We start from the raw sequence: 14,859 nt of genomic DNA, 5'->3' as shown, positions 1-14,859 counted from the left end.
CGAAGTTTGGGGCCAGCCTGAGCTACAGTGTGGGATTCCATCTCACTAATAATAATATAGCAACAATAACAATAATTTTACGACCACTCCAGCAACCGTGATCATAATTTCAATGACCTATCACAAGCAGGCAAAGTGCTGTGAACAAAATTTACAACACTATATGTAAATAATATTTAAAGTAGGAAAGCCTTATAATTTTATATGTGGCTTGTTTAACAATAAGATACTGTTTATGCTTTCTGTGCGCTCATCCTTTAATAGCAAAAAAGAAAAAAGAATTCTTGGACTGCCGTGGTGAGAAAAGACTGAACCTAACGTGCACTGGCCAAGCAAGCTAGTTCAGAGGCCTGCAGCAGGGCCTGCAGAGTCCACAGGGCTGCACCGTCACAACACAGGAAATGCCCCTACACATACTGTATCTGCAGCAGGGCCTGTGGAGTCCACTGGGACGCACTGTCACACACAGGAAGTGCCCCTACACATACTCAATTTGACAGTGGTGAGAGATAAATCTAAACACTATCTGAACATCAGTTACGACAAGGACGGAGACATTAGAAAGTCCGTCCCAGCCCCCAGGGAGGAGACCCAAACGTGAGGGCTATCAAGTCAGGACGGAGTAAACAGTGGGGTAGACAGAGAAGCTCAGCAGGGAAATAGAAGGGGCTGCTCTAACCAAGTAGCCTGGGGGACAAGCGAAGGCCATCAAAGCTGAGTTAAGGGGCTTGTACTAGGAGCTACTGTCAAGCTCTACTCTGATGTGCAATAGGACGGGGGCGAGGGGTGACCCTGGAATCTACTTCCAGCTCTAAAATCCTGCCACTGACTTGAACCGCAAACCTGCCAGTTATTTTCAGAATTGAAACAAGGGCTGAGCCTAAACAACCTACCACCAATTGAGAGCAACAAATGAGGGCATTGGGAGATGGTTCAGTGGGCAGAGGGCCTGAGGTTGGTTCCCTAACTCCATGGTGACCGCCAGGCTCGGTGAGACACTGCTCAAAAAATAAGAGCGACAGAGAAAAGCCACTCGATGTTAGTCTATGTCTCAATATACACACATAAGCCCCCCCACACACACATGTACACATGCTCTGCAAAAATTAAAATAGTAATAGAAAGAAAATTGCTTGGTCAATTTTTTTTTCAGACTGTAGACAGCTGTGACCTCCATTAAGGATCTGGAAAGTGAACTGTGAATCATACAACAGTGACCAAACTTCCATTTGATAGTGTTTTAGAGGCAAGCTAACAAACGCTTCCCTACAAACTGCACATTCTTACCCGCTCCTTTGGCTGTAAACTGTGCAAAAAAATATATACCATGCCATTCAAACTTACTACGTGACCATAATTACTGAACTTATCAAAACCGTGGCCACAAGCTTATCCAAAGCAGGCGTTGTGTTTGCTTTCAATCCAAGTGAGGCTGGATTTCAAGAGACTCAACGCTCTACCCAGCATCCACCATGCTTCTAAAATGCTGCTGGCTGAGAGAGATCCAGGAAGCAAACAGCCTAGCATGTGCTGTTGCATTCCAAAAGACCCAACGTTCCAATTGAGAGACTTGAACTTTCAGAAAAGCAATTGCAGAGATAGTCCTGATTGCCTGATTAATTTATAGCTGTCTCCACCCTCAGGAACTGTCACATTGACAGTCCTTGAGATCTCAAAGCTGATTCCTAGGACCTTCAGGAGCCCAGCTCCTACCAAAATTTACTGTTTAGCATCTGCTGGGCACTGCTTGCTACCAAGGGCACTTCTGTGGCTCTCTTCTTCCCCTAAGGAACCAGCACTACTAACCATCCCAAGCAAACTGGGGAGAGCTATACAATGAGCCAGAAGTAAAAAGCGAGTTGCCTGAGTCCAGAGCCCATGCTGTGTCCCCCAGGGTCCTGCTCAGCGGCCAGCTCAATATTATTAACTCACACACAGTCCTGTGGTCATCTGGTGCAGACTCCCAGCATGCTGAGCACAAGCAGACTCCTAAACTGCTCCTCCATTTACAACTCAAACCCAGGGAGGTGTAGGAGGAAGGTATAGACTGTGTCAATTTGCCCTCTCAATATCTAGTAAAATCACATAAAAAGACGAATTGAGGTCTAAAATAGACTCGCAGACAACTCTCAGGTACGCTACACAGGCATTCTACCGGGCATTTCCAAAGGCAGTGGACTCTGAACTCGGAGACTCCACCAGGAAAACCCCTCAGTGGGACTCTTGGCTGCTCGGGACACAAGTGGGCAGCAGAGGCATCTTATCATACAGCATTAAAGCGAAGGATGGTAGAAACCCTTTGCAGAATGAGCAAAAATACCACCATTTAAGTGAAAGACTCAGACTGAAGGATGGCTCTTTGATTTCCTGTTTGGCCAGACACTTGTTTGTATCGCTCAAAATTCGAACTTCCCTAACTGTCAGACTTCACACGAGCTACGTAAACACTCTAAACCCCTGGTGAGTTCACGGGACACCTCAGCAAAGGGAAGGGTCCCTTCCACACCTGCTCCCGCCACCACCTGCCACTTTAATGGAGAATGGCAGGCTGAAAGCCCTCACAGAGGTGCAGGGAGCCGGTGGATGCAGCTACTTAGGGCTGGGAGACCGAAGCAAGGGCCCGGGCGTGTCCACGCACACTCTGCCCCCATCTCTGAATCGTGCCCGACCCTGCCGCCAGAGGTTCGTCAGGTGGGTTTTCTCTTCAATTCCTCCTCTACAGTGTTATTTCTCTTTTTGTCATGCAAAGACTATCGCTGGTCTAAAAGGTTAGCGGGAGAAAAAAATGCAGGGAAGGGAGAAGAAAATGAGAAATGAATTTGGGCTCTCACAGCACACCCACAAGTTTGCCCTGAGAGGGGACCCGTAAGTCCATGTGTGACAAGAAGTCCTGGATGAAGGCCTGGGAATGCGGCGGCGGAAGAGTCCTGGCGAGCACTACAAAGGCAGGGCCCACACTTACCTGGCTGCTGAGGGCGTCTTTCTTGGCTGAGCTCTGAGCCTGAGGGGGGCCTTGGGCAGGTGACAACCTTGAAGGGCTCTTCTTACTCTGAGGCAGCAGTGAGGACAGGAAGCCCACTCGAGGAGACTGGGAGAGGGAGGCAGTCCTCTGGCTGCACACCATGGCTCTGGCCAAGTAAACACACCACAGTGTTAGGGGCTGGAGGGGAACCAGGAGGGTCCAAGAACATAGAACTCGTGGCCAAGGTTAGTTGACTAGGGCCTTGGCTAGGTTCTGAGGCCTGGACTTGAAGGTGGCATGATCTTTGGTACCGTTTCCCAAACAAAGAACCGGAAGTTCATCTGGTCCAAAAGTCAAGTCTGTGGCTCGTAGAGGGACCCAGGAATGCCTTGTCTGATGGCTGCTGGACACACATGCTACTGAGCACCTGACTGTGTTAATCCCAACAGGGATGAGTTGGGCGAGGGGTACGATGGGAGGCAAAGACTTAGCATGGAAAAACTGTAGGGAGCTCGTTGAGTTTGATTGCCATTTACTATGCACTGGAATAGTACACGCCACTAAAAGGAACTCTGTATGTCTCCTTTTACTTTCCCATGCATCTAATGAAAACCTTCTCTGATCAGCACTTGACGTCCAGCTACACAGTTACTGCCTCTCTTCTGTCTCCTAGGACTTCTGCTTTAACTGATTGTTGTTTTTTTTTTTTTTTTTAACATCACTGTAACTCCTCTCCCGTACTGCAGACCTCTCTGCAGCCTCAGCAGCTTCTCCTGAGGAACATCCCCACCTGTGGTGACCAGTCCTTCCATCCTATGAAGCAGCTTCGCTGGACTCCACCATCACAGATGTGAGGTTCCCCATCCCGGGACAACCTTAGAGAGTATATGGACTTTACTTACACAACTCGGACCCAGGTAGGTGTGCCAAAGGCCTCTGGCAATTCTCCCTCAGCACACTCAGGGGGCCACCAGTGAGGAAGTCAGCGTGAAGTTCAGACCACAGAAAGCAGAGACAGCAGCCCCTCCACCCCCAACCCGCCCCCCCGCTCCGACCCTCCACCCCCAAGCACACTCACAGCTCCGAGTCCCCAAGGCGGTCCATGCTGGAGACATAAGGGGGCAGCTTGTGCTGGACCAAGGCCTCTTCCTGCTCCTGCTGTTGCTCCTCCTTCTTCAGCCGATGGATTTCAGCTTGCAAGGCAAAAAGCTGTGGAGGGGCGAAGGCCAGTTAGCCAGTGACCTTCCCTCTACTGAGGAGCCTCCTAGACACGCCACATCCAAACCCAGCTGTAAGAAGCACTTCTGCTCATCAAACAGAGGGAAAATGAAAGCGTCACGCTGACAACTGACTTCTGGGAGTTAAGAAAGCCAATCACCCTTAGACATCCAAAAACACTGTGTTTTTTTCCTTTATATCATTTGATTTACTTCCTCTTATCACGTGACTTGTTTCTTCCTGAACTCCCTGGGAGGAAACCATGCTTTGATGTTTGGGATCTGCAAACTGGGCCTTTGACACTTGCAGAGAAAAACGTTTTTAATGCACTATGGTATTACAGCATCTTTAGCCCTTGCCTGGAGACAATGGCACAGCATCCAAGAATCTTAAACCCCCAAATAGCTTATAAGCTTCCTTTTTCCAAAAAATATCACTGACACACACAGATCTTCATTTCAAGATGGGGAGACTCCTTGGGCAAAGTGCAAAGGCAAACATAGGGGCCTTGTCTTTTATCTAATGTAGCTGAACCAGAGCAGTTTTATGTGGTTTATAAACAGTGTATGTGTGGCTACATAAGGAAAAAGACTGGGAAGATAATTGACAGATGGGGGCTGGAGAGACGGCTCAGCAGTTAAGAGTGAGCCGACCTTACAGAGGACCCGAGTACCCCCATCAGGTGGATCACAGGTTTGTAACTCCCACTCCAAGGGACCTGGCACCACCTTCTGGCCTGCAGGAGCACCTACACCCACATGCACACACCACAGACATAATTTAAAAGAAAAAGACGAAAAGAGCCAAGGTGTGCAGAATTGCAAAACGCACACTGTCTTTTCTTGCAAGTTTTGTCTTGCTGCCATACTGCTTGCGCAGCACACCTGATTTCCAACACTAACCTCACCTCTGGCTATCAGGGCTGGCACAGCCCCAGAACCCCAAGCTTGGTGACTCACTTTTCATCTGAGAGCAGTTCACCTTTTCTATATTTAACCAGATCTCCGCTGCTACCCAAAAGCAGAAGTGCTTCCCAGCTCCCAAGCCGGCTCGGAACAAACCTTCTGACGTAGCGCTTCATTTTCTTCTTGAACCTGGTTGGTCCTCTGGCACTCTGCATCGAAGTTCAGGATCACAGGCACTGGTGCACAGAGTTAAGGAATGAGTCTGCCCAGAAAGATTCCAAAGTCCTCCCCGGCAAGCCACAGGGAACGGAGGACAGAATGGGCATTGTGGAAAGGAGTCTCTTCCAGTCTCCGGGACTGCTACTCCAGACCACCTGACTCTGCTGAACTCAGAGACGCATGACAAACTGCCTGGCCAGTCCTTGCATAAGACAGAAACCAAACTCAGGCCTTTTCCCCCAGCACCAGCCGGGTAAAGAGCTAGTATTCAGCAGACTCCACGGTCTCAGCTTTAGCAAGGCCAATGCCAACGGCTCAGCTAAAAGCAAAGCCGGAAGCAGGATCAGCCACTTCTCCATGCTGGGTCTCTCCCTGGCAGAGATTTAGATAGAAACCCATTCTGCAGACTGCACACCACACACACCCCATGAATAACCCACACTCTAGCTTAGGGTTCTGGTCCTTCTCAGGTGCTGCCCAGAGTCCCACCGGAATCACAGAGCAGGTAGCACCTGTCTTAGGAAAGCAAACTTTCCTAAGCAAAAGTTCCAATGTGCACGACCTACTTTGCAAGGTCATGACCTGTTTTGCACTGAAAAGATAAAGAGCAACAGGTTCCAGCTGCCCTGGAGGGCCTGTGTGGCCATGCTAAGTTCTTTGGAAAGTCCTCAGGAGGAACAGGAAGGAGAAGAGAAAGGCAGACCTGGTAAAGGCTGATTCACACTTTTCCACCACAGGAAGAGGGGAAGCAAAGGCAGGACTGTCCATCAGAAAATGCCCTTCCCTGGTGGGGAGGGCGGGGGAGGAGGGGAGGGAGAGGGAGCTGGGATTGACATGTGAAACAAGCTTGTTTCTAACTTAAAACAAAGACATAGAAAAAGAAAATGTCCTTCCCAGAGATCAGCACAGCTAGCTGCAGTGGGTGGACCTCTCTACCACGCCCAAATTTATCAGTGCCTCACCAGGCAGTCCCATTCCAAACCCTTCTCTCATAGATTGTCAGCCTAGAAAGCATGAACAATGAGACTTGTTCTCACATCAGATCTTGGGCCTTCAACAATAGTTATAGGCAGTGAGTTACAATGATGTTTTCTCTCCCTCCCACACTTTCAAACAACCAAATACATATTCTTAAGGCTCCTGTATACGCTGGCAAGCTGAGGCACACTGAGGTCACCGTCCCAGAAAGTAAACCAAACACAAACTCGGGCAGAAAGCTCCAGCCCAAGAAGTGTTTTCATCTGCCACCAAAGCCCAGCAAATGTAAGTGACACCCCCCCCCCCAGAAACACATGCCACATACAGAAAGGGTACTCTCAAGGCTGGCTGATCCTAACCCTAGAGCTGATGGACTGAGCCAGGTACCAGTATCCAGAAGTTACCAACTTCCCTGCCCGTGCCTTTCAGCTGTTACTGACAGCACAGTTGCACAACTAAGAATTATGACTCCCTGGACCCCTGACAAAAATAACAGCAATTTGTCCAGTCCTGCACCTGACACACGTCAGTGATCTTTGGGTGTTTTGTGAAAGTATGGCTGTATCGTGAGCGGTGGCCTCTCACCACAGTGTCTGGGTACCTCAGCCTGGGACCCAGCCTCACGTGGCAGGAAGGATATGCATGCACTGGAAGAGGGCACTCAGGAAATTGTGCAGAGAGATGATGAACGTGTCGGCCCACTGCCGAGAAAAGTAGGTAGCGAAGGTGGGGTTGGTGTCTGGAGAAGGCAAGAAGGGCAGGACGAACCAATCCTTCCATTCAGCCTGGTTCTGGAGTTCTGTGGCCTGCTTTGCAAAGAATTCCTGTGCCTTGTCATTTCTGTTGGTCTGCCAAGATACAAAGAAGGTTGCAAGGGAGGGGAGAGAGACAAGTCCACAGGTCAGGTTCTTGGCTGTTGCCAAGCAGACAGCCTTTGAACACCTCTCTCCTGTCAAGCCATCGACAAAACTCCATCGACAAACTCCACAATAAGAAGGAAATCATCACCCTTTTCTCATTCCAAAGCTGGTTTATTCTGAAGTTCTGAAGCTAGGGATATAACTCACTGTGCTGGTAGAGCATTTGTCTTGAATGTATAGAGCCTTGCATTCAATCCCTGGCACCCAATAAAACCAGGCATGGTGACACACACCTGTACACCTAGCACTGGAAATACAGAGGCAGAAAGGTCAGAAGTTCAAGGTTATCCTCTATTACCTTGAGGCCACCCTGGGATACAGGAGACCCAGCTTCAAAACAAAAATGAACTGAGGTTCTAACGACAAATGCCATCCTGAAAGCTAACCCCTGGATGATGTTCAAATAACCTAAATTAGTCCCCCAAATCAGTTACATTTTGTTTTGTTCTGTATTTGAGACAGCACTTTTTCTGTACAGCCCTGGCTGTTCTGGAACTTACTCTATAGACCAGGCTGGCCTCAAACCCAGAGATCCACCCAAGTGCTGGAACTAAATGCATGTGCCGCCACTACTGAGCTACAGCTACATTTTTTATTACTGGAGGTTTATATTCTTTAAAATGCTACACAAATTTACATGAAAACCAATGGGACATAGAGCTGGGGAAAACAAATCAGATGATCTACAGATAATGAGACACAGGGGACAGGGAAACAGTCAGAAGCAAGAAGAACCTGGATTGTGTAGACAAGATAAAAGCGGAACAGGCTGGTTTTGAGCTTGTTGATGGTGGGGCGGTATATGTCCTCCAAACGGCTGAAGAGCCGGCGCTCCAGGTAGCTCCAGTAATCCCGAAGGGCAGCCAGGTCATATACCTGCATCAGCTGCTGCAACTGATCCACAATCTTGTCCACCTGGCGAGAGACAGCATCGCTGGAGGCCACCAAAGACAGGACGTCCCCAACGCACTACCCATAGAACACATTTTGTATCCTTCCTGTGGCTCCCAGAGGTAAAAACATAGACATCAAGCCAGGTGTGTGTGGGGAGGCAGAGGAGGCCAATCTCTGCGAGTTTAAGGCCAGCCTGGTCTACAGAGCTAGTTCCAGGACAGCCAGACTGTTACACAGAGAAACCCTGCCTGGAAAAAACAAAACAGAAAACAAAAAGCAAAACAAAAAAAAAAGGCAAAAAACGAAGCAAAACACCACATATACATCAGTTGGCAATCTACAAAATTTCCAAGATACGTTAATGTAACAGCTTTCAAATTATTTTCTGATATTACATATATGGCTTGACCCTCTAGTAAGCTCAGAAATTCCAAGTAAGCAAGAGTTTTGGCTACAGGTGTTGGGTTTCTTTGACCAACTTGGCAATGTCACTTCAACTTCGGTCTCAATTGCCTCACATTGTAACAATAGGTAAGAGTGAAAACACATGAGACCGTCTCCAAAATTTCAGGGTTCCATGAAACACCACGATTACTGGCTCCTACAGGTCATCAGAGTCTTACCCAAGCCTGGTCGGCTGCTCCCTTCAGTGGAAGACAGTCACGCCAGAGTGGGCAATCTGAAAACTGTTTTGGATACCAATGTCCACCCAATTCCTTTGTTTTACAAGTAGATCAGGACACTGCCGTCTGGGGCAGAGACGCTTTGCTTTACCACCAAGTACTAAAACCTCTCATGGCAGGAACCAATATCCTTACTTCCAGTTTCTAGCTTACCACCTCCCTCAATCCATCTGGCCAGGACCAATTTAACTCCGTGCATACAAACACACACATCATAAGCAAAGAGCTTCCAAGCACCTCTCAATGGAAAACAGTATCCCAGAAGTTTGTGTTTTAAAACGTGCAGTGAGGTCTTCCTGAACCGCAGAATAAAAATTGCCAATAATTCCCTGGTAATCTCCCAGAGACCTGAACCCAGCCAGCGTTCCGGGCTGCACCCCTTTTTGCTCCCACTACCATAGAGAGGCAATATTTGAATATTCTGCCAGAACTCAGCCTTGGCTCTTAAAGGGTCGTAGCCACGCCGGCCAACCATTGGCTAGCACCTGCCGAGAGGCTGGAATGAAGTGGAGCCCTGGACCAGGAATCAAGAGCCCCGATGCTCCTGCCTCACTAAGCAACTTCAGGCAAGTCACAACCATCTCCCGGCCTCAGCTGCTCCTATGTCAACGAGGGCCAGACTCGAGATGTCTGCAGTCCCCCACCACACAGTGACAGCGCCGCCCTCGCCCCGGAGGGCAGCGCCGGACCAGGAGGCCCGCTCCCCTGTTTATCCGTCTCCGCCGCCCCGCCAGCCCCTCACCCTGAACCCCTTCTCTTTGTCCGCCTTGATCTCCGCATCCAGCTGCCGCAGTGTATGCGTGAAACCGCGGAAGAGCAAGTACTCCCGGACCAGCTCGTCGGTGCGTTCCACCGCCTCCGCCATCTCTGCGCGCGCGCGCGCGCCGCTCGGGACCCCAGCAGCTAAGGGCGGAGGGGCGGGGCCTGAAGGCATGGGGCGGAGCTAGGGAGAGCGAGGGCGCCTGGTACGTCACGCCACGGCCTGCCCACCAATCGCGTGCCACGCCCCCGCCGGCGCCACGCCCCCGCCGGCGTCACGCCCTTCCACTTCTCTCTCTCTCTCGACCGGTTCCGGGTGTCTCTGCTCCGCGGAGTTTTCTGCTAGTCCTTGAGTGTCACCCGAGTTGCTGACACCCGCTGCCTCGGTCCAAGTAAAATAGGCCTGGACCTTGCGAACGCTCCAGATAGTCACAGAATGGGAAGGGACCGATGTTCCCAGCTTGTTGGCATGACACTGCAGAATCTTTTGTCCTCTGCCCTTTCTTAAAAATGGAGAAAACCAAAGGTAAAGTGACCGGTGTGAAGTTGACTCCCAGAAGCCCAGCTTGCTTCTCCTTCTGGTTTTTCGAGGCAGAGTTTCTCTGTATTGTTTTGGACTCTGTCCTGGCACTCTCTTTGTAGACCAGGCTGGTCTCGAACTCACAGAGATCCTCCTGCCTCTGCCTCCCGAGTGCTGAGATTAAAGGCGCACGCCACCACCAGCCGGCTCTCGCTTCTCCTTTTGTCTTTCCTGTGCTGGGGACTGAACCCAAGGCCTCACCCGTGCTAGACAAGCATCCTATCGCTGAGTTTGTTGTTTGGTTTGGTTTAGGTGTGGCTTTGGTTTCCTCACAGTCTAACTAAATTGCCCACACAGGTCTTGAACTTGGTAGTAACAAACCCCGCATCACCAGGCTTGTGGTCTAGCCCTGAGTCCCTGAGTAGGAAGAGTTAACTATACCAACCAAGATGTACCCCTTAGAGGACAATAAGGCGAGTTTCAGAAGCGTGTGACCTATGGTTCCAGTTTCTTGGTTTTTTTTTTTTTTTGTATCTTTGTGAACTTTTTTTTTTTTTCTTTTTTGGTTTTTCGAGACAGGGTTTCTCTGTATTGTTTTGGAGGCTGTCCTGGAACTCGCAAAGATATGCCTGCCTCTGCCTCCCGAGTGCTGGGATTAAAGGCGTGCACCACCAACTCCCAGCTTTGTGAACATTTTTTAAAATTCGGGAAAATTGTAAAACAACTTAGATTTGTTTTCTCTGAAGGACTTTCAGTTCCTTTTTCTTCTTTTTTATTTTTAGAAAATTATTTGAAGTCTTTACAAGGCATACGTATTTTAACCTTATTTCTTCATCTTCAAAATGTCAGTGATAATGCCCACCTTGCAAAGTCATAATGAAGATTTAATAAAACAATGCATGAAGAGCTGGGCGGTGGTGGCCCACACCTTTGATCCCAGCACTCAGGAGGCAGAGTCAGGCGGATCTTTGTGAGTTCAAGGCCAGCCTGGTCTACAGAGGGAGTTCCAGGACAGCCAGAGCTGCAACACAGAAACCCTGTCTCGAAATATAAATAAATAAATAAACAAATAATTTTTAAAAGGAGTGCCTGAGGCCTGGTGGTGTGTACTCTAAGACAGAGGCAGGAAGATCTCCATGAGTTTGAGGCTAGCCAAGACTACATAGCAAGACCCTTCCTTAAAAAAAAAAAAAAAAGGCAACAAAAAAGATTGGTTTATGTGCACATGGGTGTGACTGTGCAGGTGTGGGGCCCCAAAGAGAGTGCTGGGTGTCTTCTGAGCTCTCCACTTACTGCTTTTGAGGCAGGGTCTGTCCCTGGAACTGGACTCTCATTTTCCTGGCTAGGCCAGAAGCCAGCAAACCCCAGCAATCCTACTGGCTCTACCTGCCTCAGAGTTGAAGTCACAAATATTTATAGGGACATCCAACCTGTTACATGGGTTCTGGGACCCAAACTGTGGTCTTCATGATTGTGGGGGAAGCACTCTGGATGGCTGTGCTGGCTCTCTGGCCTCATCATTAGTTTTATAGTGATGAAAACCAATGTCTCTGTGTCCCACACACACACATGAACACACATGAACACTCCTGGCTCAATCTGGAACGCCTTCAGGCACTCCCATGGATAGCTAGCAGACTTTCCTCCTTCCAGGGTTTGTTCAAACATCATGTCTTAGGTTTCTGTTTGTATTCCTAACGAAATATCAAGAGTTGGGCAACTTTGAAACAACAAAACTTAGTTCGCATCGTTCTGATGCCAGAATGTTGAAAATCAAGGCTCCAGTGGTTCCGGAGTTTTTAGGATCAAGGGCAGGTCCCTGTATCTCTATCAAGCTAAGTTCAGCCACCAGTCTTACATTGTTTAATTAAAAACAAAAGGCAGAGAAAGGAGGGTTATTCAATGTGGCCATCTTGGGAAGAGGAATTTTTTTTTAACCAGTGGCCCACAAGTCTTGTTGTCTTGACTTGAGGTTTAGGTTTAAGTAGAGGGCAACAGAAATGCATAAGTAATCAGTCGTGGTCAGGGTGTGGCCCTGCCCATCACTGGCCATCACTGTCTCAACTCCAACCTTCCCTGAAAGGTGGTCTTGTAAGTTGTCAGAAAGGAGGGAAATCTCTTCCTGGGAGACAAGTTCCTGTTTTGACTAGCACAGGTTTCAGCCTTTCCCTTCCCCCATCACCAGGTAGATTCCCAGGGAAATCCCAATTCCTTAGCAACTGGTGTTCCAATACTCTGGTAGCAAATGAGGAGAAACACGGGAGTGTCAATCTTCAGACTATATACTCCTTCCTGGGCCAGGGTTGTCACGCCAGCGCATTCTTAAAAGCCCCCACCCCACCCCGGAACAACATCACACTGGCAGTTAAGTTTTTCAGACTGTAATAGTTGACTTCTTAGAGAGGCCTCCTTAATGAATTATATCTCTCTTCCTCAACGAAAACATGAGCCAGGATAGGTGGAAGGAGAGGTTATCATCTGTCTTGTTTCCTGCTATGTGCACAGAGCAAAAAGAGCATTTGGCTCATAGCAAATACACAATAAATATGTAGTTAGGGCAATGTCACTTAGAGCCCGGCCACCTTCAAGCAAGGCCATTCTTGGCAGAAAATCTGAGGAAGTAGAGAGATGGTCTTTCACTAAACCAAGGAGGGCACCCGGAACATGGCCCATCCTACCTCACCCCGCCAGAAACATATGATAGCACTTTCATATTGCTGACTATCAAATCCTCTCTCCGGTCCAGGCCTCCCTCCTGTTCTCCTGTCAGATATCCCCAGGACCTTTCCACATTTCTATCCCATAATTGTCTCTAGCTGAACATCGCCATCTAGCTTGAAGGCATGTGTGGAGACGGTGAGTTCAAACCTGTGGCTGAGGCTTTATTCTGGCTGCAGAAGTAGACTGCAGAATTCAGAGTCTCCTCCTCGGTAGTATAATTGGGTCATTCAAAGATTTTTACAAACAGAAGCCACTTGTGTCCCTCAGGCCCCGATCTACTGTGGTTTTTGTGGTTTGGGGGTTTTTGGTGGGGGTGTCTATGCTCACCACTAGAAGAAACCATTATAAACTCTCTTCTGTCCTTTACAATATTATGAAGTCACTCAATTTTTTTCTTTTTTAAATAATAGTTAATTCGTTGGAGGCCAAATAAAAAGCTAGGGGAAATTATAGAACCATGGATGGGAGAGAAGACCCTCGTTCTAGAATCTGGTTGAGGCCTCTTGCCCCTGAGAATCAAGAATTGTAATAAAATCAACATTTTAAAACAACAATAAGTCAGCCGGGCGTCAGTGGCGCATGCCTTTAATCCCAGCACTTGGGAGGCAGAGGCAGGCAGATCTCTGTGAGTTCGAGGCCAGCCTGGTCTACAGAGCGAGTTCCAGGACAGCCTCCAAAGCCACAAAGAAATCCTGTCTCGAAAAACCAAAAAAAAAAAAAAAAAAAAAACCAAAAACCAAAAAACAGTAAGTCATGCTTAATACCTAAGGATATATGGCATTTCTCCTTTGCCAGCTGTAAGCCTGCAGTTTTCCAGGAATCTCATAAGAAACTCTACTTTTCATGAAAAGGTATGTCTTAATGCCCTCATGCAACCACTATGGCTCCTGGTTTCATTTTATCAGATTATAATTCCATCTAGGTACTCTAGAGCTACCTTATAACCTTATAACCTCATTTATTAAACAGGAGGTGGGAAAAGTTTCCTAGCAGCCCTTTGTGATGTAATGGCAGAGCAAACAAAATGACATATACAGCTACTTAAGCATGACTCTCCTCTGAAAACCCATGCCTTCTCTCTTGAGTGTGTCTTATTTTTTCCCTGAGTGCCTTTCTTTCTAGTAAGCCCACAATCAAATGTTTTTTTTTAAGTTATACTCCAACTCAAACTGGATGCTCCTGAAATTCTTCTCCTCAGTGATGTCAGAACACCAGCTTTACCTGAGGGTGGGAGGTTGACAAGGGAAGTCCTCAGGCTGCTACAGTCAGACAGTGCTGGGCCACGTTGCTGTACTGGCGATGACTGGTCCACCTCACGTCTAAATGTATGGTTCACTCTCCCAAAGTAGTCAGGCTGTTTCTTACAAAACTACAAATGAAAAGGAAAAAACAAAAAACATATCGCCCAGAAATAACAGAGAAAGAAGACATACATCTTTATCATCCAACACCAGTACACATGGGCTAGAGAGATGACTTAGCAGAAAAGAGTACTTACTCGATGCTCTTGCAGAGGACCTGAGTTCAGCTTCAAACGTCCACACAGAGGTTGACAAACAGCTGTGACTTTGGTTCCCGAGGATCCCATGACCTAGTGGGTATCAGGCGCACACACGGTGCACATATATATGTGCAGGCAGACATTCATGAATATAAAATGAAAATTAACTCTTAGGGTTTTTATTCCTGTGACTAGACTCCATAGCCATGGCAGCTCTTATAAGGAAACAATTAATTGGGGCTGGCTTTCAGTTCAGAGGTTTAATCTGTTATTGTAGACAGACACGGTGCTGAAGGGGAAACTGAGAGTTCTACATCCAGATGGCAGGCAGCAGGAAGAGGGTCACACTGAGTCTGGCTTGAGCATCTAGGACCTCGAAGCCCACCTCCAGTGACACACTTCCTCCAATAAGGCCACACCTGTTCCAGCACGGCCACACTCCCTAATAATGCCATTCCCTATGAACCTATAGGTCCATTATCATTCAAACCACATAAATGAATATCTAAACAAAAACTACATACAAACATTTATCCATAGCAACCAAAACCCGGAAATAATCCAGATGTCCTTTTTGAC

The 14,859-nt window shown here is 48.0% G+C and overlaps 1 protein-coding gene across 2 annotated transcripts in view; it reads right to left on the bottom strand.

Annotated features, from left to right (window-relative positions):
* The window catches only part of Wdr91 (WD repeat domain 91), a 34,593-nt gene extending 20,207 nt beyond the window's left edge, over positions 1-14,386 (bottom strand). Inside the window, exons 1-7 of one of the 2 annotated variants that reach the window (XM_013122262.3) lie at positions 14,278-14,386; positions 14,001-14,148; positions 7,938-8,117; positions 6,923-7,130; positions 5,242-5,324; positions 4,041-4,171; positions 2,963-3,128 (exon numbers count right to left, since the gene is read on the bottom strand). In XM_013122262.3, the coding sequence (XP_012977716.1) occupies positions 2,963-3,128; positions 4,041-4,171; positions 5,242-5,324; positions 6,923-7,130; positions 7,938-8,084 (735 nt within the window). In that variant the 5' untranslated portion in view covers positions 8,085-8,117; positions 14,001-14,148; positions 14,278-14,386. Of the gene's footprint in view, positions 1-2,962; positions 3,129-4,040; positions 4,172-5,241; positions 5,325-6,922; positions 7,131-7,937; positions 8,118-9,521; positions 9,690-14,000; positions 14,149-14,277 lie in introns of those variants that run through there. The other variant, XM_005082391.4, reaches the window with a different exon arrangement.
* Positions 14,387-14,859: the final 473 nt, after the last annotated feature.

This window comes from Mesocricetus auratus, unplaced genomic scaffold, assembly GCF_017639785.1.
Source record: "Mesocricetus auratus isolate SY011 unplaced genomic scaffold, BCM_Maur_2.0 Super-Scaffold_100019, whole genome shotgun sequence".
Lineage (NCBI taxonomy): Eukaryota > Metazoa > Chordata > Mammalia > Rodentia > Cricetidae > Mesocricetus > Mesocricetus auratus.
The sequence above is the reverse complement of the archived record's forward strand: the minus strand, read 5'-3'. Positions and strand labels throughout refer to the sequence as shown.